At 31.0% G+C, this 22,021-nt stretch overlaps 1 protein-coding gene across 1 annotated transcript in view; it reads right to left on the bottom strand.

Moving 5' to 3' along the window:
* Positions 1–434: 434 nt before the first annotated feature.
* Positions 435–22,021, bottom strand: part of LOC114328261 (mediator of RNA polymerase II transcription subunit 26) — a 44,646-nt gene continuing 23,059 nt past the window's right edge. The window contains exon 4 of the mRNA XM_028277063.2: positions 435–19,574. Within this exon, the coding sequence (XP_028132864.1) occupies positions 18,925–19,574 (650 nt within the window). The 3' untranslated portion in view covers positions 435–18,924. The remainder of the gene's footprint in view (positions 19,575–22,021) is intronic.

The following is a 22,021-nucleotide window of genomic DNA, read 5'->3' as shown; positions in this document are numbered from 1 at the left end:
AGTCATCACTTCTGGCTAATTGGCTCTGCCAAAGCCATTTTCCAAAAAAAAAAAAAAAAAAAAAAAAGTCATCACTTTTATAATTTTTAAAACATTTGTCATTAATGTCACTGAATGTATTTTTTCGTAGCAACGAAGGGCATCTGACGTAATATGCTTAACGACGAGAGATTATCAAAAATTATCACCTTAATTTGCATGTCTGTAGCTTTCTGTTGGTCAGAATCTCCTATGAATGAAATAATCAGTAGTAATTGCACAAGAGCTCTAAAAGTATCGAATTTTTCCCGAGTGACACTTTGACAGTTTTAATTTCACGAGCCGCAGGCGAGTGAAATTATGTCAAAAGTGTCACGAGGGCAAAAATTCTATATTAATTTTAGAGATCGAGTGCAATTTGTTGCGATTATTTCATGAATAAAACTGTTCAAAACTAAAATTTTATTGTAATTTATTTATGTAAGTACAAATTAGTACAATTAAACACACAGTTGTTATAAATATTTTACGGTTGAAAGTCATCACTTTTATCATTTTTAAAACATTAATTGTCATTAATGTTACTGAATGTATTTTTTCGTAGCAACGAAGGGCATCTGACGTAATATACTTGACGACGGGAAATTATCAAAAATTATCAATTTAATTTAGATTTCTGTAGCTTTCTATTGGTCAGAATCTCCTATGAATGAAATAATCAGTAGTAATTGCACAAGAACTCTAAAATTATCGAATTTTTTCCGAGTGACACTTTGACAGTTTTAATTTCACGGCCCGAAGGGGAGTGAAATTATGTCAAAGTATCACGAGGCCAAAAATTCGATAATAATTTTAGAGATTGAGTGCAATTTGTTATTATTTCATGAATAAAACTGTTCAGAACCAAAATTTTATTGTAATTTATTTATGTAAGTACAAATTAGTACAATTAAATAAACAGTTGTTATAAATATTTGACGGTTGAAAGTCATCACTTTTATAATTTTTAAAAACAGTAATTGTCATTAATGTCACTTTAATTTTTATTTCTGTACCTTTCTATTGGTCAGAATCTCCTATGAATGAAGTAATCAATAATATAATGTAGACAAATAATATAATTAGAATTACTTTTTTTCAAAATACAATATCAGATAAAAAGAAAAATACGTTTAACTTTTTCCTCATTGCACATACGCCTCAACGTATCTACCGTCCCTTTCTAAGCAGATAATTGTTCTTTGAGAAAATTATTTTAATAATAGCTGGAGTAACACCGTCACATGCTTCCCTAATTGTTCTTTCCAAATGATTAATATTTTCTAATGGTCTTTTAAGGTGCACTTTTTGTTTCAAGTATCCCCATAAGAAGAAGTCTAAGGGGTTCAGGTCCGGAGACCTTGCAGGCCAAGCAACGTCTACAAATCTTCTAATTACTTTTCCGTTAAAAATTTGTAGAAGAAATTCTTGAAAATTTCTATTATGACATGGTGCTTCATCATGTTGGTACCATATACATTGCCTTTCTATTATTGGTAGGTTATCAAGGAATTCAGGAATATTATTTCATAAAAATTCTAGGTAACATTTATCATTCATAGTAGTTCGAAAAAAAAGAATGGTCCATACAACGGCAATGTTGTGAGTTGCCCACCCCATTAGACTTGCTTTGTCCGAAAAAAAAATATACACCATGAAATAAAAATATTATCTTACTAACTTTCCTTGGAACCAAGCATAAAATTCAAACCCTCTATCAAGATCTCCTGCTTTTAGGGTATGAGTGAACTAGGGTGTGATTTTAATACTTAAATTTGTGTGATGAACTTAAAGTTTGATTTTAATATGGTTGAAACATCTTTACTCACACTAAATAAAGCTGACGTTTTCTTTCACGAATCTTTAGGGTTTTCTACTGCCGAGAGCATTACTCGATTTTGAATGCTGATGCTTCTTTTTGAATTTATTATCAACATTTCCACAACTCTTGAACTTTTTCATTATTTTACTCACTGTTGCAAAATGTAAATTTTCAGGATGTCTGTTATCCTGAACATTCCCGGGAACAGTAGCGCGCTTTTCTGTCACACGATCGGTCGCGCGTTACATTTTATCTAACAATACGTATTTAAAACAAATTTTTATTTGATAGTATTTTTATGTTAAAAATATCTATTTCTAACACGAGGGATATACGAAAACAAAACAAAGGCTATAATAAAAGATAACAGATACAAAGAAACGGACCAAACACCAAAATATAACAACAGTATGTAATTCCGATTATAGTACGTCGCGTCGTGACAATTTTTGCGCAAAGAGCTTACAACTGTTAATTTATGGTTACGGTTAATATAGAGATCGTTTAGATAGGTAGAGAGCACAGACGTAACCAGGTGGGTTCTGGGGGTTATAACCACCCCCTCCATTGGGATGTACTTTGAGCTCTATACGCTTAACACCATACCCGCTAGAGACCTTTCAGTAGTTGTAACCCCACCCCCCTTAGGGCCATCCTGGTTACGCCGTTGGTAGAGAGTATAGATATCTGAAAGACTCTTAGGCACAATACTAGAAAATTATAATTGAAAATTTTGACATACGTTTTCAGTCGCGTCGTTAGATTGTATCTAACAAAAGTCAATTCTACTATCTACTGTCCGGTATTGGCTCCGTGCGTTTCCCCTCTATTTACAGAAATTTACAGTCACGTGACACGCTGTCAGTTTTGTAAGGACGTTTTAGTATTGACTCTTATGGGATTATTTTGTTAAACTTGAATATTTTATTTTCTAGTGATAATAAACGAATACAAAGTGTTAGAATTCAGTACTTATTTTTTATGTCATTTATAGTTCAACAAAAATATTTTTTGTCGTTAATAAAGATTTATCGACATAATTTGCGATAGCGAGTCAATTCGGATTTATCAGAGCTAAAAAGTGTATGTAATATGTACAGCTGGTTCCAAAAAAAAAACTGATACGACTCTTAAAGCGTATTTTGTAGAAAATTGAGCAGTGTACTTTCTTCTTCTTCTTCTTTTTGGTCTCGCTGCAAGGCAATTACCAGCACGATTTATAGGGGATCTTGATGTAGTCTGGCTCTAAGCCATGTCAAAATCGCTGACTATGTTCTTGTAAAAAGCTTTTGATGAGGTGTGATATAATGAATGAGTTTAATTATATTTAATTTATTATATTTTGAAGGATAAACACTTATTATTTACATACTGTCACTGTCACTGCCAAATCTTAAAATTTGTCAGATAACTTCAACCTCAAAAAATGGCTTGTTTGTTTATTTTATTATTTGTCTGTCATAATAAATATAATATAATGTCAGACCAATCATACACTGCTCAAATCTTACTAAGAGTCGTATCAGCTTTTTTAGGAACCAGCTGTACAAAACTTATAAAAACGTAAATATTCTTGTTCTCATGATCATTTTTCAGCGCGTCATTAATTATGACGTCATATACTGTATTGGGTGTGTCGAGAGTTATTTCATGTAATTATTGACGAATCTGACAGATGCCAGAATCGTACTTCGCCATAGGTGAAAAGCTTGTGGAATTAAACTAATTAGTAATTTAGTAGATTTTATTTTTACACAATATGTTAACATGTAGGTATTTTTTATAGAGGGGAATAAAATTAAAAAGTAAACAATATTGTTAATTAAATTTATAAATATGGAAACATTCAAAAATGACACGAAACTATCCATAAACTGTATTTTTATCTTCTCTACGTGCTGTCTCCGCTTCAAAAGTTGGTAATCATCAGAGCGATCTTTATTTCTGAAACCGCGGCTCTAAATAATTCATTGTTATTACATCGAAACCAGTTCCTAAGGTTCTTCAGCCATGAGTTACGTCTCCTTACTATGGATATTTTTCTTGCATAATAACCTGGAGTATAAACTAACTTCTAACGAATTAAATTCTAAACCAAAATACAAAACTAACTTTTAACGAACTAAATTCTAAACCAAAACACAAAATAATGCACAAAAACGTTGTGAAACACAAGGGAAGTCGAATTCGAAATTTCAAAATGATAGGTACACAAAATACTGACCTGAATAATAACCGTCACTTGACTCTTTGACACTTCTAAAAATTGGCCAAAATGGACGAAGTTTTCGTCAAATGTTCGTAATACGTGTATTTGATTGGCTAGAAAAAACGCGCATTCTAAATATCAACGAAGCAAACGTAGGTTAGGAATAGACGTCTTATGTATATAACCATGGTAATGCTGCATTATTTTTGTGTTTAATCACGGAGCTACCGCTTTTTCCGTCTCATCAAACTTAATCCATTAGAGAGAAATCGAAAAACTGTGACGCACTGAAAAATGATCATGAGAATAAGAATATTATTATATCATGTGTATATTGCCACATCCTTTGTATATATAGAAAAAGTTAACCTCACTTCATCCTTATAACAGCGTTAATTAATTTTATTCTTTGATCTAATTTTTTTGGGAATGAGGAAAATAAAAGTATTTCACATCACTAGTTTTCCATGTATTTTTACAGTGAACAACACAACAAATAACGTGATATGGCATTTTTTTTAAAATGTCCCATTTAAACATACAATATAGCGTCCTTACAAAGATTCAAGCAACCGCCACCATGAGCAGGTCGGTAGATTTTGCTTTGACACTTTTTTAAAGCTCAGAGCGAATACTTGGACATGTGCATTACTACACTGTTCCTCGAGGTACTTACGAATGGAAAGCTATGTTGCGAAATTTTTCATCAAGCTAGCACGGAAAAGGATAAAATGTTGAATTTTTTAACAGCGCGACTGATCCCGTGTTAAAGATTATGGCAGCTTAGTCCAAAAAACCTAAAAAAAAATTGTCCGGGCCAAAAACATTGATTTTTTGCAGTTAGATTAAAAAAAATTTGGACCACTTTCCGCGGGGGGGGGGGATTTCTTGAATCTTATTCTGGAATGTCTCACGAATGTGATTATGCAAAAAGATCTCATGGGAGTATTTTCTCCAAAGAACCCGCCGTTTTCGCCTTGCCTAATAGGGCATTCTAAGACTTCGACGTTTATGACACCGCTGGGGGACAAACATTATATTTGTGCCACATTGTGTTTCTTAAATTTTTCACTTTAATAGTTTTTTAGTTGTATTTTCCGAACATTTTGTTATTGATTTCGTGTAGTTTTTAGTTGTAGAAGTGTTTTACTTAGTTTTAAGCAGTGAATAAATGAACATGAGTGAATATTTTCGAAAGTTGTTGGTAGACAATACATATGTTGCTAGAAGGTTAAAAGCAAAATATAACACAGTAAGGCAAAATAAATAACATAGATCCATTTTCCCTCAAGGAGTCCGAGTTAACCTACACTGGAGACTTTTTCTAAGCGTAAGTAACATGGACATAGCTATTTAGCAGTTTTATGGGATGTTTTATAGCATTCAACCATTTTTTTGTCTTTCAAATGATAACTTATTTAGTTTAGTTTTATGCTTAAAATATAGCGTTGATGGTAACCGATAAAACTGAACTTTATCAGGATTACTTCGCATTCCAGACTTCAAAACGCAACAGAAATATGGCATATTATCTTTTTAAATTAATTCTAAAAGTGAAAATGTTAAATTAATCCTTGTACAAAACAAAATTACAAAGAAACGCAACTAAAATGATCTAAAACACATTAAGAACTCACAGAATAACATTTATGTTTGCTCCCAGCCGCCATATTGATTTAATTTTGACAGCATATTGGAATGCCCTATTTGTTGCCAACTTTTTCAGACATACTGTATATAATATGTATCTAACCTAGAAGAAAATAAAAATAAACAATTTTAAACGAATAATACAAACTGAAATATATTTCACAGCATTTTACATTGTTTTTTTCTATTGATGCAATAATGATAGATATGTATAAAATTCTTTATGAAAGAATATAACACCTTAGTTTCACGATGTTTCCTGAACATTTCTTATACTTTGAATATTTGTAACTTTCAACATAAACAAATAACACTCGTTCTATTCGCAAACATCCCATCTGTTTAAATTTGATAAATTTATAGATCAATCAGAGTTTGTGTTACACTTAAACTTGGAAGCACCTATAATTGAAACACTTGATATAGTAAAAGGTTTACCAAAATGCTCTTACCAAATGCAGAGATTCTAGTGTATAATATAAAAGTCACCATCCAAAAATTTTTAAAATATAATTTTAACAAATACTAATGTACATCGATAATTATTATTCAATTATGTCTATAATTTACTCCAATAAGGGCCGGTTTCACCAACAACAAATAAATCAATGAATAGTTATTCGTTGAATAACATTTATTAGGCGATCGTATTTTTATTGTGTTTCAATACAATTTTGATAATTTAAAGTTAAACTGACGAATTTTCTTTTTTATAGATATTTAAAGCGAGATTAACTTGTCAATTTATTCGAAGAGTAAATACTTCTTTGATAAATAGTTATTTGACGTTAGTGAAACGTAGATGTGCCAGTTTATTTATAACACGATCAACAATCAATTAATTATTTTCCAGATACATAAAAATGTTGCTTTCTTCAATACTATCCTTGTCATAGATGATAATGATAACTAGCACTAAAACTGCAAGTATGTGTTTTTCAAACCCTCAGTTCCTGGACTATATTCTTTATATAACTTTTTGAACTAATCCCATATTTGTTGATTGGTACTTCATGTTGTTTTCTTTCTTATCATACTTTCTAGAAACATTTAAATTTTCGCAAAACTAAATAGATGTTTATGGATGATAAATACAGTACTTGTAAAACTATGCAATGTCGTTTACCAGCTGATCAGCGAATAAGAAAATTCATTTATGCAGTGTTAGACAAAAGGGTGAGTATCGTGTAGATTAGAAGAAAAATGAGTTTTTTATAAATTATTTGTATTAACCTTCGGATGACCAAGGGGGTAAATTTGGACCCCAGCGTATGTTTTTCTTTAATAAATTCAAAAGTATTTTCAATTTTTAACTCATTATTTTTTTATTTGACTTTAATGTCATTCTAGATATCCTCATATTTTGAAATAAAAAAATTCCCTATATTTTACGAATAAACAATATATTCTGAAGTTGATGTTTAGTAAAATACCGTCTATTATGTGGAATTCCAAGTAATTTTACACTGCGCGTTATCAAAATCTATTTTTAGACTGTGGTGCCTGTTATGTATGAATCATGACATTCCTGTCTGCTACAGTTAGTCATTATTATTATTTCCTGGCATATATTATTATAGGTTCTTAGTATTTTGTGTACATATAAGATATGGCCCGCAAATATCTTACTGAGGCTGAGTTACAGGAAATTGTTACTGCTAGCGATTTTTATGATGATATAGAAGATGAAATAGTATCCGAAAACGAGGATGTATTGTTAGATGAAGATTTAAATGCTGAAAACATTCATTCCAGGTCATTTTTTACCCCCGTTGGTCATCCGTGTAACAAAAAAAGGTTGGTCATCGGAAGGTTAATATATTTTTAATCTAAACATTAGTTCTTTGGAAATATTCGGAAGCTCTTAAAACAAAAAGAAGATATTGTACTTGAGAACTGCAGAAGATAATATTAAAGTAGAAGTATTTATTGGTCACTCATACATATACTGAGCAAAACTAAGGCTTTATAGGAAAGTAATAATCCTTAACACGTTCCCTGCCACGTTGGAACCACTTCTTCTTCTTCATGTGCCATCTCCTCTAAGAAGGTCGGCAACCAGCATGGCAATTCGCACTTTCGATACCGCTGCTTTAAAGAGATCAGCAGAAGTGACCCAACACTAGTAATGGGCCCAAAACATTTGTAACTTTTTATTAACTGCATTTTTAAATGCACACTAAAAGACCACCATGGCCTAGAAGATATATATGAAGAATGGTTTCTTAAATATATTAATGTTGACGAAATAACCAAGTGGCAAGGCTCTGAGTGTGTTAATTACATTTACTAAACTTCAATTTCTTAAAAAAATCCTTAACCTACTTCATATTTTCCTATCTTAAGAGCATATTAACATGGTATGGAAGAGATTAGCATTTATTTGTAGATATTCCTTTTCGCGCATGCACGAGCAATTGTAAAAGAAAAAATAAAAACCTTTTCTTGTAAAAGGTATATTTAAAATCCCTAAAAAGGACTGTATCACAACAAAACGTTTTCGGAATCAATATTCCATCATCGGTGTTATCACAGGTTTACATGCTTTAAGTCACCAAAATGTACGGGTAAAAACCCTTAAATTGATTTTAAACAGTTGGGATTACATTATGTTATCCGATTTTAAAGGATGTTAAAAATATTTTCAGATTAACCTCTGGCATTACATGACATCAACCATATTGGTTGGGAAATTGTAGGTAGAACCTTACATGGCAGAATTTAGGTGACAACTCACGCACTTAGGTGCTTAAAGCATGTAAACCTGTGATAACACTGATGATGGAATACTGATTCCGAAAACGTTTTGTTCTGATACAATCCTTTTTAGGGATTTTAAATATATCTTTTACAAGATAAGGTTTTTATTTTTTGTGATTTATGGTATACAGCCAGTACAGGAATTTTTCCTTGTGATATTTTCAATTGTAAAAGATTGTAAAATACGAAAGAGTCTAATGTGTGTAATTTTACAACACTCCTACACGCCTGTTGAGGTTTCCATAAAGGGTGGAATAGTTTTTCATTCATACAGAACTATTGACAATGATTACTAATACATAACTAATTTGTATGTATGGAGTCCTGAACACCATAAAAGAGGAGAAAAACTGAATACTTCGACCATATTTAGAGGACCTAAATACCACCTACTTCGTCTTATAATACAAGGAAAAGTGGAGGGAAAGAGATGGATTAGTCGAAAGAAACTTTTATTGTTGCGTTATATTAGACAATGGTGTGGTTCCACAGTAGAATTATTTCGCGAAGCAGCCGATAGAGAAAGAAGATGTATGGTAGTATAGAGTGTTTAGCTTATCTGAGACCAAAATATATTTAAAAAGATGCTGAAACTGTTTTATTGTGGCATGTCTAAGGTAAATATTATGTTTATATCGGATTAAGCCAAAACTGACTGTAATGAAAAGTACAAGTCGAAAGTAATAATGGGATAAATTAAAGTGATTGAACATTTTATAGTCCCTGTTGGTATACGTGACACATACCCTACTGGCAACTGTTCATTTCTTTCACTTCGTATCGTATTTTGCCATTATACGCCTATTATTATTAAATTATAAAATGTGAAGACATAATAGTATTCACGAATTATATGGCACTTGAAAAAGAAGGCACTAAAATTTTATAATGTATAATATACATGATATTATTTTAATCATGTCTAGAAATTTTTTTTATATACATAGTTCTAATTTGCATTTTATCACGGCATCGTTATTTGTCCTGTTTGAATAAAATATCGATGTAAATTAATAAAATGTAAAAAAAAGGGCTAAAATTACAAAAGAAATGTACCCATCACGCAAAATCTGGCAGTTTTAACAGTTTGTTGTAAAAGGGAAAATAATGGTAAATATTATTATTAGAAAAAAATATGAGAGCATAAGAGATCATACCGCTTATAGTAGGAACTATCATCTTTCTAAGAGACTCGTTAATATTCAGATCAATTGTTCGAGGTATGAAATTACATAAACAAGGGATCATTTCATAAAACACGTAGATCCCTTGTTTATGTAATTTCATACCTCGATCAATAACACCCTGCTGAGCTGAATATTAATTAGTTTCTTAGAAAGATGGTGATACTATACCGGCACAGCTAAGAATCAGTCTTATTCGTAAGACGGCCCAAAGCATGTATGTCACAAAGTATGTACTCTTATTATCGTCCCTGCCATTTCCAACTATCGAATGTGAAAAGTGGTACTTTTCAGGAGAGCAAAATAACTCTTTTTTAGAGATTCCTAAATCAGCGCATTGACAAATGGGAAAATTTTTATATTTTTTGTATGTAATGTTTAATCCTTGTTAGATTGATAACAAAGGGCCTAGCCGAGTAAGATGATGAAAACTGCCCCCGACTCGATTCGAATTCCATATAGGTCACCGTTTAGCATATATAGTGAAACTCACTTTCTGAAATTTTTAGCCCCCTAGGTGGTCATGTGACCCACCTAGAGCCTAATTAGGGTTTTTAAGTTTTAATTTTTTATCACAGCCGCATCGAGAACTAACGAAAAACTTAAAAAAGCGAAAAGCTTTAAAAAGTTCTGTCCTAAAATTTTTTTTTATTTTTTGGCGGGAAATTTAAATTTTAGAACGATTTTAAAAGAGTATAAAAAATAACTAGGATATTCGTTTTCACGAAAAAAATATACAACGAGTATTTTTTGCATAATGTTTCACCCTGAATGTTTTCAAATTTTTAAAATTGGTGAAACGCACCTTTAAAAATAAAAAACCGCATTTTTTCGGTTTTTTTTTTCGTTTTTTGATACAATTTTATACATATTTTTCAAAAAAGGTAACACCGTCACTACAATAGGTAAAAAACTGAAAAATAATTGGGGTTTGCTTAATGAATTTTTTTTGTCATTACATCCATTTTCAAGATACAGGGCGTTGAAGAAAACAAAATTTTACACATTTTTTACGATTTTGCCGAAACTACTGGCAAAATTGTAATAACATGTGGCGAGTTTTAAGAGGTAGTTGTTGTGCATTTTTTGACATACAATTTAGAATTTTATATTTATCATTGGCGCGCATAAGGGTAATGCTCTGAACTTTTTAAAGAAAAAAGATAGTACGCCACTGACATATTTCAAATTAACAATCGTTTTTAAATTCCTCGTTCAATTTGTGACAGAGAATCTATCTTCCTATTTTTTCATACGACGCGCCATTTTATTAAAAAAATAAAACATCTTAACTCTTACAAAGTATTCAAACTTTTAGTCTACATAAACTCGTACATCCATTATAAAAACTAATTCGAATACTTTGGAAGCGTTTAAATATTTTATTTTTTTGCAGGAAAACGGCGCGTCGTATGAAAAAATAAGAACATATTTTTTTATCGCAAATTTAACCAGGAATTCAAAAATGATTGTTAATTTGAAATATGTCAGTGGCGTACTATCCTTTTTTCTTTGAAAATTAAGACCATTACCCGTATGCGCTCCAATGATGAATATCAAATCCTTAATTGTATGTCAAAACATGCACAATAACTACCTCTTAAAACCCGCCAAGTTTTATTACAATGTTGCCAGTAGTTTCGGCAAAATCGTAAAAAATGTGTAAAATTTTGTTTTCTTCAACACCCTGTATCTTGAAAATGGATGGAATGACAAAAAAAATTTATTAAGCAAACCACAATTATTTTTCAGTTTTTTACCTATTGTAGTGACGGTGTTACCTTTTTTGAAAAATATGTATTAAATTGTATCAAAAAACGAAAAAAAAACTGAAAAAATGCGGTTTTTTATTTTTAAAGGTGCGTTTCACCAATTTTAAAATTTTTAAAAAATTCAGGGTGACGCAAAAATACACGTTATATATTTTTTTCGTGAAAACGAATGTCTTAGTTATTTTTTTATACCCATTTAAAATTTTAGAATCGTTCTAAAACTTAAATTTCCCGCCAAAAATTAAAAAAAAAATTTGCGGACAGAACTTTTTAAAGCTTACAACTTTTTTATTTAAAGTTTTTCGCTAGTTCTCGATGCGGCCGAGATAAAAAATAAAAACATAAAAACCCTAATTAGGCTCTAGGGTCACATGACCACCTAGGGGGCTAAAAATTTCAAAAAGTGAGTTTCACTATATATGCTAAACGGTGACCTATATGGAATTCGAATCGAGTTAAGGGGAGTTTTCATCATCTTACCCGGTTAGGCTCTTTGAACTGCTTGTCATTTTTTCTCTCCAAAAAATCACATTCGTTACTTTGCTTTTTGTATTAATGAAAGATTTGTTTCGGTCCGATGATTCAAAGTAGCGAATGTATAATAGCGAGTAACTGTATAATCAAATAATGAAAATCCGTTAAAATGAAATCATAAACTGCCTCATAAGAATTTCTTGGAAGCGATACTGAAACAAAATTCGCACTAATTGTACACACGTGCATTTTATTCTCAGCAGTTTAGTATTTTCGACAGTTTACAGATTATAATTGAATAACTGTTGAATAAATTACAACACAAACTAACGAATGTGACACATTCGACATTTAGCATTGTACAAATATACCTTTAGTTATATTTATACAAAACACAAGTATCGAATAGAACCATTTTCGTCAGTTTGCAGTCAACCAAATATAAAAAAATGTTCATATTCGATGGTTTAAACAGTATGTATATTTTCCGCGCTCCTAATCAAGCTACAATAACGAGAATTTGCCACAAGATGTATTACATATAATGCGAGGGCAAGGTATCGAATCTGAAAAACCCGATTTTTCACATTCGATAGTTGGAAATGATAGGGACGATATGGTGAATCAATCAAATATGTGCCATATTAACCCCATTACTAAAAATTATATAAAATGATTTTATATTTTGCATACTTTTTTAGGTTTGCATACTTAAATGAATATGAAGATGTTTAAACACTTAAATCTTGCTAAATAAATTTTTTTCTCTAATTTGTCATTTAGATATGCCCAAATAAAAAATTATTCAAAATAAAACATAAAGCACCACTCATATGATTTTTTAATCATTTATGCCAATTTATAGGAACGATATAACATAATAATAAATATGGTATATCCCTTATGACATGTTATACAGAAAGTAACAGAAAGATTGGTCATATATTGTAAAAACAAGAATAAATAAATTTGGGTAAGCTTTTCGAATTTTTAAATTTTCGATGGAAGTTGGATCAAGCATAAGTAACTACAATATGCAAAATTCTCAAGAAATTGCACTACAATAATCAACAATTTGCATTTACGGTCTTTTAAGAATTTCTAAAATTGCTTTGTTTGGAACTGCTATTTTTGTTTAATTTGGTTTCAATAAAGGTAGAAAAAAGGAAAGTTAAAAACAATTAAAGCATACTACAGCATAAAACTTAGCATTGCACTTAACATATGAAATAGTTAAAAAAAATTAATTAAATAAAAATTCATGTTTTATTATTATTTCAGTTGGGTATAAGCCACAATTTTAGTTTGAAATTAAGTTTATTTGACGTTTCGATTTCTATTTCCGAAATCGTTATCAAAATACAAAACATCAATGTTTATAAATAAATAAAAACTTTTTAAAAACGAGAAATAAAATAAAAATATTTAAAATAAAAGGCTAACGTCGCAGTCTAAAAGTATACAAAATCTACGGCTTGGTCTGGTCGGCCTATGGAGGAGCGGTATCGTAGGGGATAAGGGCTTGCGGCTTGGTGATACTCCTCCATAGATCCCTACCGGAAAGGTGTTGTCGCCAAAAAACGGTGTATATATACAGTGATGAGCGCGCTAATAACCGGCAAAATAGCTCAAAAGATGGAAAACATAATACATTGCGAAACAAAAAGAGATGAAACTAGTTGAGGTGGAAATTATCGTTATAAACGTATTAATTAACATTACATTACCTACATAGTTTCCCACCTTTAGACGTATCAGAGGAGCATGACAACCGTCACTGTGACAGTAGAATTTTATAAAATACTCCTGTCACAGACGTCTAAAGGTGGGAAACTATGTAATGTAATGTTAATTAATACGTTTATAACGATAATTTCCACCTCCACTAGTTTCATCTCTTTTTGTTTCGCAATGTATTATGTTTTCCATCTTTTGAGCTATTTTACCAGTTATACTGTATACAGTGATGAGCGCACTAATAACCGGCAAAATGACGCAAAAGATGGAAAACATATTAAGTTGTGAGATAAAAAGAGATGAACCTAGTGGAGATGTTAAATTTAGCGATAGTAACTTATAGATTGACATTATATTGATTGTTTCCCACCTTTAGACGTATCGAACGAATTTGAGAAATGCCACTGTCACAGTGACAGTTTTAGTTGGCATACTCCTCTGATACGTCAAAGGTGGGAAACAATCAATATAATGCCAATTTATATGTTACTATCGCTAAATTTAACAACTCTACTAGTTTTATTTCTTTTTATCTCACAATTTAATGTTTTCCATCTTTTGCGCTATTTTGCCGGTTATTAGCACGCTCATCACTGTATATACACATAATTACAATTTAGGAACCTTGGGCTCATGCACAAAAAAACATAAAAATTGGAATAAAGCCTGTCTCCAGTTTATAAAGATGGATATTTATTTGCTAAATCATAACTTTTTGGGATTATAATATACACAAATAATTGTTTCTGTAATTTTTACTACGAATATATAACCAATATTTTTGTTTCATTATGTATAAAATTAATTATTTTTGAAACGAAGAAATTTCTGCAACATAATAATTTTTTTCGTTGGTGACGGACCACATGTAACACCCTAAGTAGCTCTGATTGTTCTATACATTTACCCTGAACATAACTGAATACAAGGCACATTTTTAAAGTCAGTACCGCTTCAGGCACGTGCGCTGTGTAAATATACCTGTCTGGAAAAATCCAAAGAGCATCACAGAAATATTCTGATGTGTTCACATAAATTTGTGACCACTTTCAAGTGTCTAATGTCTGGTTGCACCAACAGATCTTATAGATTAATCAAGTTAGTAAAAAATAAGCCGTTTTTCGACATAATGGAAAAGACGAGGTTTGACAGTTGAAATGTGTAGTATGAGATATTACAAAAAGACTAACCATCTTGGGATTCATCAATTTTTTAGTGGAACAATTTTTAAATAAACAATCAAAACGTCAAACTTAGTTTTGTGCTCATAACTTAAAAACTTGTTTATTTAGAGATTTGACGTCCACAGGTAACTTTTTCAGAAAAAAAGATACATCGAATGAGATACGCTACATAAAAATCGGTTAATAAACAAAAAAGTTATTGCAAAACGGACGACAAAATCGGTTTTATTGAATATTGTTAATAAAAATTTTATTGTTTATTAAAATATGTTTAAATATACCTAAACTTGAGGGCATTATGGTGTGTGAATCGTGTGCAAAAAATGGTCCAGATCTGTTAAATTGTTTTTGCAAAATTGAATTTGTTTATAAAATTTTTTGAAAAACGAGCTAATTTCTGAGGCTGGTCCAGTTAATTTGGCTGAATGTATCTCAATATTCTGGGGCTCATTTCATTCGTTAAGATGTATACTAACAGCCTATGAAAAAAAAAGTAAAAAAAAATTACATGTACATACACAAAATTATTTGTTAATAAATAGCAGTTTTTATGCTTATAAACAATTACAATAATTTCGTAGAAATTAGATCAAATTAAATGGCAATAAAAAATACGGAAATCCAGCTAAAATACACAACTTCTAAAAAAAAATTTTAGGTCCTACGACCCTTGGGGGCTGAGATGGCCCCTTTTTTTTGAAAAAATCACTGTTACGTTAATTAACAACACTAAGAGATGAAATTAATCAATCTTTTATAAGAAAAGTCAAAGTTTTTAACAAAGTTTTTATCAAGAAAAAATGTTAAAAATTGTTTAAACAAGAGTGTTATAAACAAAGAGTATTTTGCATTCCGACTAAAGTAAAAAATAGCGGGCGTAGTCGACTGACTGAATCGTGGGCACGGCTGGCGAGCGCCAGCAACCCCTAAAAATACGTTATACCGACCACAAAAATCAACAAGTTGAATGACAAATTTTGGTCATTCCTTATGTTTTCGAGGTCTCTGAATCCGAATATGGAGTATGTTTTTTTCTAGAATTGGTAGAATTGGAATTTTAAGCTATCTTATTTAAGCAAGCTTAAAAACTGCTATTTATTAACAAATAATTTTGTGTCCGTACGTGTAATTTTTTTTTACTTTTTTTTTCATAGGCTATTAGTATACATCTTAACGAAGGAAATGAGCCCCGGATTATTGAGATCCATTCAGCAAAATTAACTGGACCAGCCTCAGAAATTAGCTCATTTTTAAAAAAAATTTATAAACAAATTCAATTTTGCACAAATTATTTAACAGATCTGGACAATTTTTTGCTCACCATTCATACACTATAATGCCCTCAAATTTAGGTATATTTAAACATATTTTAATAAACAATAAAATTGTTATTAACAATATTCAAAAACAGCGATTTTGTCGTCCGTTTTGCAATAACTTTTTTGCTTATTAAATGATTTTCATTTAGCGTATCTCATTCGATGTATCTTTATTTTCTGAAAAAGTTACCTGTGGACGTCAAATCTCTAGATAAACAAGTTTTTAAGTTATGAGCAAAAAACTAAGTTTGACGTTTTGATTGTTTATTTAAAAATTGTTCCACTAAAAAATTGATGAATCCCAAGATTGTAGTATTTTTGTAATATCTCATACTACACATTTTAACTGTCAAACCTCGTCTTTTCCGTTATGTCAAGTAAAAACCTAACTTGATTGGCCTATTAAGCTGAAGACGTGCATTAAGCTCAGCTTACGAAACATACGTGTTGCACCATCTTTCAGCTTTCCACAATGGATTGCCACACGTAGTCCTTCGATAAGAATCGAAAATTATGGTGCACCGTGAGACTTAAAGCGGCCCTATCTATAAGCTGAGCTGGGCTAAGCTGGAGCTTAAGATTTGTTGGTGCAACCAGGCATTAAACGATTAAAAATGCCAGCGACTACGAAAATAGTCACTGTGATTAGTTTTCTTAATGCTAAAGTCGTGAAAGTGCCTGATGTTTAATAGGAGATCAGGAAAGTTTATGGAGAAATGCAATGATATAGTTTCCTTGTATTAATTTAAATAACGGTGGTATTATAGCTTATAAAAGGAGTATTTTTTGAAGAATATTCATAATAAAGATGTATATGTATCATCTTATTGTCCTACAGTGCTTATTTTAATAAAAATGATTATTGTATACATCTTCATAATACACAATAACCCAATATAATATTTGATAATGATATTCTTCATCTTCAGTCAACATTTGTCTGGTTTGTTGGATTTCAAATTTAATTGTCGACAATTTTCTTTGATTTTGACGATGTTTTGAAGAGAACTGTTTTGATTTTAATTACTATACTTAAATGAGTTAGAGCTTTTTAAAATGTTCATAAAATACTCATGATATGGAACTAAGCACAATCCTTCAATTGTGATTGAAGATTTGGTGATGATGTCTACGATGAGGAGATCAATACGTGTTGCACATTTCTATGAGGACGTTATTCCAAAGCAAGTTGATTGATACTATAAAAGTATTAATTTTGATGGAAACTATGGACAACTAGATGATAATAATACAGGTTTTCAGGTAAACATAATATTAAGAGAACTATAGTTGATTAGCCTGGTTTAAGACCCTAAGCCTCAAATTTTGGAACAGCAGATATAAATTTGTCCTGGGGAAACAAGGATAGTTCCTACTTGAACATATCTATAATTAAAAACAAAATTATAGGCGTATTTACTACGAACCTCGTAGTTTTTTGTCACTTGAAATCAATACCATTTGATTTTATGGCTAGACTCGTCCGGCAAATCATCTATACCTACAGAGTGAATCTAATATTATATGGACCGACTCAGACTTGGACTATTTTTATAGGTTTTAGTGAGTAAGGGTCTGGTAATGCGGCAGACATTATGGTGGTGTTTACATGGTTGTCAGATCTTTTGGTTTTCTGGAAATTTAATGAACTTTCTTATTTCAAATGGAGCACCCTGTATATATTTTGCGTTTTGAAGTCCTTAAGAAATACTGATTAATTTTTGTGTATGTTCTCTATACCTAAATACCATAATTTCTGAGCTATTTCTACATTTACTTAAACACATTATGAAAATCAATTTTTTTGGCCCGGGTAGATATTTTAGGGTTTTTGGGTCATTCGGAACAAAAAAGATCTCTTGTAATTTGTCTCTAAAGTTGACTGTTTTTGAGTTATAACAAATTAAGACTGAAAAAAAAAATGTAAAACGATGATTTTCAAGGCACAAAACACAAGTAATGAATATGTACTATTTTTGAAATTAAGAACTACCCAAATTCAAGTTCAAACCATCTTCTACCAGCTCCCGTTAAGATTTTTTGCCATGTTTTATTGTAAAACATTGTTTTTTTGGTTATAGCCGGATTTTAGAGAACCGTTTGGACCGACATGAAATTTGGCATACACATAACTAACGTGCCAAAGAAAAAAAATGATATTGTGCCGATGTGTGCTTTTGTCCTGGGGGTGAGTTCCACCCCTTCTCGTAGATAAACTAACTAATTCTAAGCAATTTTTACTTTTATTGTGTAAACTTTTGTTCTATAGAGTTTTTTCAGTGAGATAATCCTTTTCAAATTATTTGCGAGTGAATATGTCTATTTTTCAACAAAAAAAAACACCTTTTTAGATGGTTTAATAACTCAAAAGTAAGTATTTTATAAAAAAAAAACATTCTTAGCAAAAATATAGCTTACAAAAATGTGAAAAAAAAATGGTGTAGCTTTGTGGCATTTAAGTATAGGGAACAATAATGAAACATAATCGGTATTTTGTCAGGACTTAAAAACGTAAAAAATATAACGGGTGTTTTATTTGAAATAAGTTCATTAAAGTTTCAGAAAAACGGAAGATCTGACAACAATGTAAATACGGCGGATAATATTGGCCGCATCATAAGACACTAAAACCTATAAAAATCGTGCAAACCGTTTTCGAGAATATTGAGGCGCTCCATAATATATAAAACTCACTCTGTGTGTTTATCTATATCAAAGCGGTACTTACTCTAAAAATATGCCAGTAGTAATAATAATGAATAATAATAATAGTAATAATAATAAAGACTAGCATTTCAATCGATAATAACATAGGGCAAAATTTTAAAAATTTCACCTTGGTACGAGGTAGTGTCAGTGACCTCGTGCCATTCTCTAAAACATTTATTATCACTAGTATACACATCACCTCCTGTCCGTTCCTCAGGCACTTGCTTCACTTCCGGCGTCTCTGAGAAACTATACCTACTAAAATTTTCACCTGCAAAGTTTTTCACATTTTTAGGTATACTTTCTATATTTACATTAGGCACTACATTCACATACAATCCGTTCTCTTGCATGACGGGCTCAGGCGCTGGGGGCCCCATGCTCGAGTTACCATTTACATTTGGTATCAGGGTATTGTGTAATCTTTCGACCATCTCGTCGGTCACGTGGTCCAAGTGGTAGGTTTCCCTTAATTTATACTTGGCTTGGCAGTTGTGGTCTTCCACGAACTCGAACTTGTGTTCCAAGTCGATTTCCGCTTCTTCCTCCACCGAGAAATCTGATTTGTTCTCTTTGAGTATGCAGGTACACTGTACTTCGTCATCTTCTAAGAGAACCGACTTGTCAATTGGGGGAAGCTGGGCCAAGGCGTCTTCCACACTTAGGGCGGAAACGAAATTTAAGTTTTCAGTCTCTTGACTCTCTTCTTTAACTTTTGTTTGGGATTCTTCTTTTGCTAAAAAATAAATATTTATAACATTGACAAACATCAATTAAGATTAAATTTATATTTAGAGTAGGGTTATTTTAACAGTTTAAAATATTTATCGTTACAAAATCTATATCTATAGAACAGATTATTGAAAATACACTGACCGGCACGAAAAACGGGCACCCCACAAAATGGGTCATTTTTGATGTCTCGAATTTCCTAAACCTGTTGTCCGATTTTAGTGATTTTTTTAATACGTTATAGCCTTATTCTTTAACAATATCGCTGTAACAATATTGTTGCTAGACAGGTAAATTATCAGTATTAATTGCACAAGAGCTCTAAAATTATCGAATTTTTCCCGAGTGACTCTTTGACAGTTTTAGTTTCACGACCCGAAGGGTAGTGAAATTATGTCAGTGTCACGAGGGCAACAATTCGATAATAATTTTAGAGATCGAGTGCAATTTGCTGCGATTATTTCATGAATAAAACTGTTTAAAACCAAAATTTGATTGTAATTTATTTATGTAAGTACAAATTAATACAATTAAACACACAGTTGTTATACGCTCTGAGCTTCGCTGGTGTCGCCACTAGAGGATTACTAATACAACTTTCGCCGGTAATTTTTAAATTTATTATTTAATTGTTATCGCTTAATATTTACAACGCAAAAAAGTAATTAAATTGTAATCGATTTTTTTAAGATTTTGCTAATCATTTTGACTTTCTATTGATGAAATATTAATTTCTTACTTCGGATACTTTCACAACTATCGTGTAAAAGGCGCTAAGATTAATAGATTAATTTATAATTACATATCGCCTGGTGAGAACAATAGTGACGAAACTTCAAAATGAACATTTAGAGATAATCGTATTTGAAGGTTTGATGAAACTGCTAAACAGTATAACTGACTAATAGGTAATCATTTTGCAGAATTTTTCTAATAATATGCTTTCTAGATATGTAAACCAATTAGTAGAAGTAATTTTATTGGAAGAAAAGACGGATATTGTATTTATTTTTGGTTTTTTTTCTGCGTTACGCCATTATTGCATTATCGAGAATGTTTAATTTGATGTTTCGCCACTATACTTTACTACTACTATACTACAACAGTTTGTTTTCTGTTTAAATAATTAAAAAATTTACTTTTAAAAATAAATTAAAAGCATCAAATAAAATATTTTATTGTACACACCAGTTATTCGCAAAAATGAAACTAAAGTACAATAGAAAAATAACAAAATAAGATCTTAGTAATAATTATGAAAATGATAAACATGATAAAAGATAAAAAATAAGCAAAAGAACTATGAATAGTAAAATTAAATTCATCATTTCACTCACTTCGTATTTCAAACTACTAAAGAAGTGATTGTGGGTAGAAGGAATTGATTTATTTTGTAAGACTTCTTTTTAGAAATGAATATTGGTAGTGTGGAATTAAATAATACTGATCCAAAGTGGATAGACGCTTTCTTGATTTGCTATTTCTAAGTACCTAAGAACGATTGAAACTGAGTTTCTCTGTAAAAAGTTTTATAAAAAAAAACACAAAAGCAAAAACGACCACACAGACAAAAGTGCTCATTCGCCACTATTGCACATTGTACTACTATCTTTAATAAAATATCTAATATTTCAAATACATGCAAGCACGGCGTAATTACAGATTCGCTGATATAAAGTTTGGTGTGCTTTCGTCGTTAATGCATCAAAATATTTGACAAATTCACAATACCATAAAGACTTGTAGGCGCCCTCTAGTAATAAGGAAATTAAATAATTGTTAGCCGATATTGCACATAAAAGAGGGCATATTTAGATGCCGATTGATGGACTTAACTCAAAAACGTCGATTTTCGTGTTTCGCCACTATTGTTCTCACTAGGCGATATTACGGAATATTAAAAAAACTTAAATTCAGTATTTAAAACGTAAGTATATTTAAGGTAAAAATATATACCACAGCTTTGACCAACTAATATTTTTTCTAATTAATGTTTTTAATTTCAATTTTAAATTAATCACTTTGACATTTATGTCAAATTTCCAGGAAAAGTTCCCTGACTTGTCACTACTGGCGCTCACAAAATTTTAAATATCCCCTCTACGTACAAGCTAACAGCGTATAAATATTTGACGGTTGAAAGTCATAACTTTTATAACTTTTAAAGCATTAATTATTGTCATTAATGTCACTGAATGTATTTTTTCATAGCAACGAAGGGCATCTGACGTAATATACTTGACGACGGGATATTATCAAAAATTATCGGGTATACGCTCTGAGCTTCGCTGGTGTCGCGACTAGCGAATTACTAATAATAATAATAATAATAATAGCGTTTATTGTCCAACAGAATCCATTTACAGGACAAAATATTACACAAAAAAAATTAAATGAAATATTAGTAATTCATAGGTACCAATAACACATCAAAAATTTTACAAAACTAAA

This window comes from Diabrotica virgifera, chromosome 3 (genome assembly GCF_917563875.1).
Source record: "Diabrotica virgifera virgifera chromosome 3, PGI_DIABVI_V3a".
Lineage (NCBI taxonomy): Eukaryota > Metazoa > Arthropoda > Insecta > Coleoptera > Chrysomelidae > Diabrotica > Diabrotica virgifera.
Note: the sequence above shows the minus strand (reverse complement) of the source record. Positions and strands in the feature narration are given on the sequence as shown.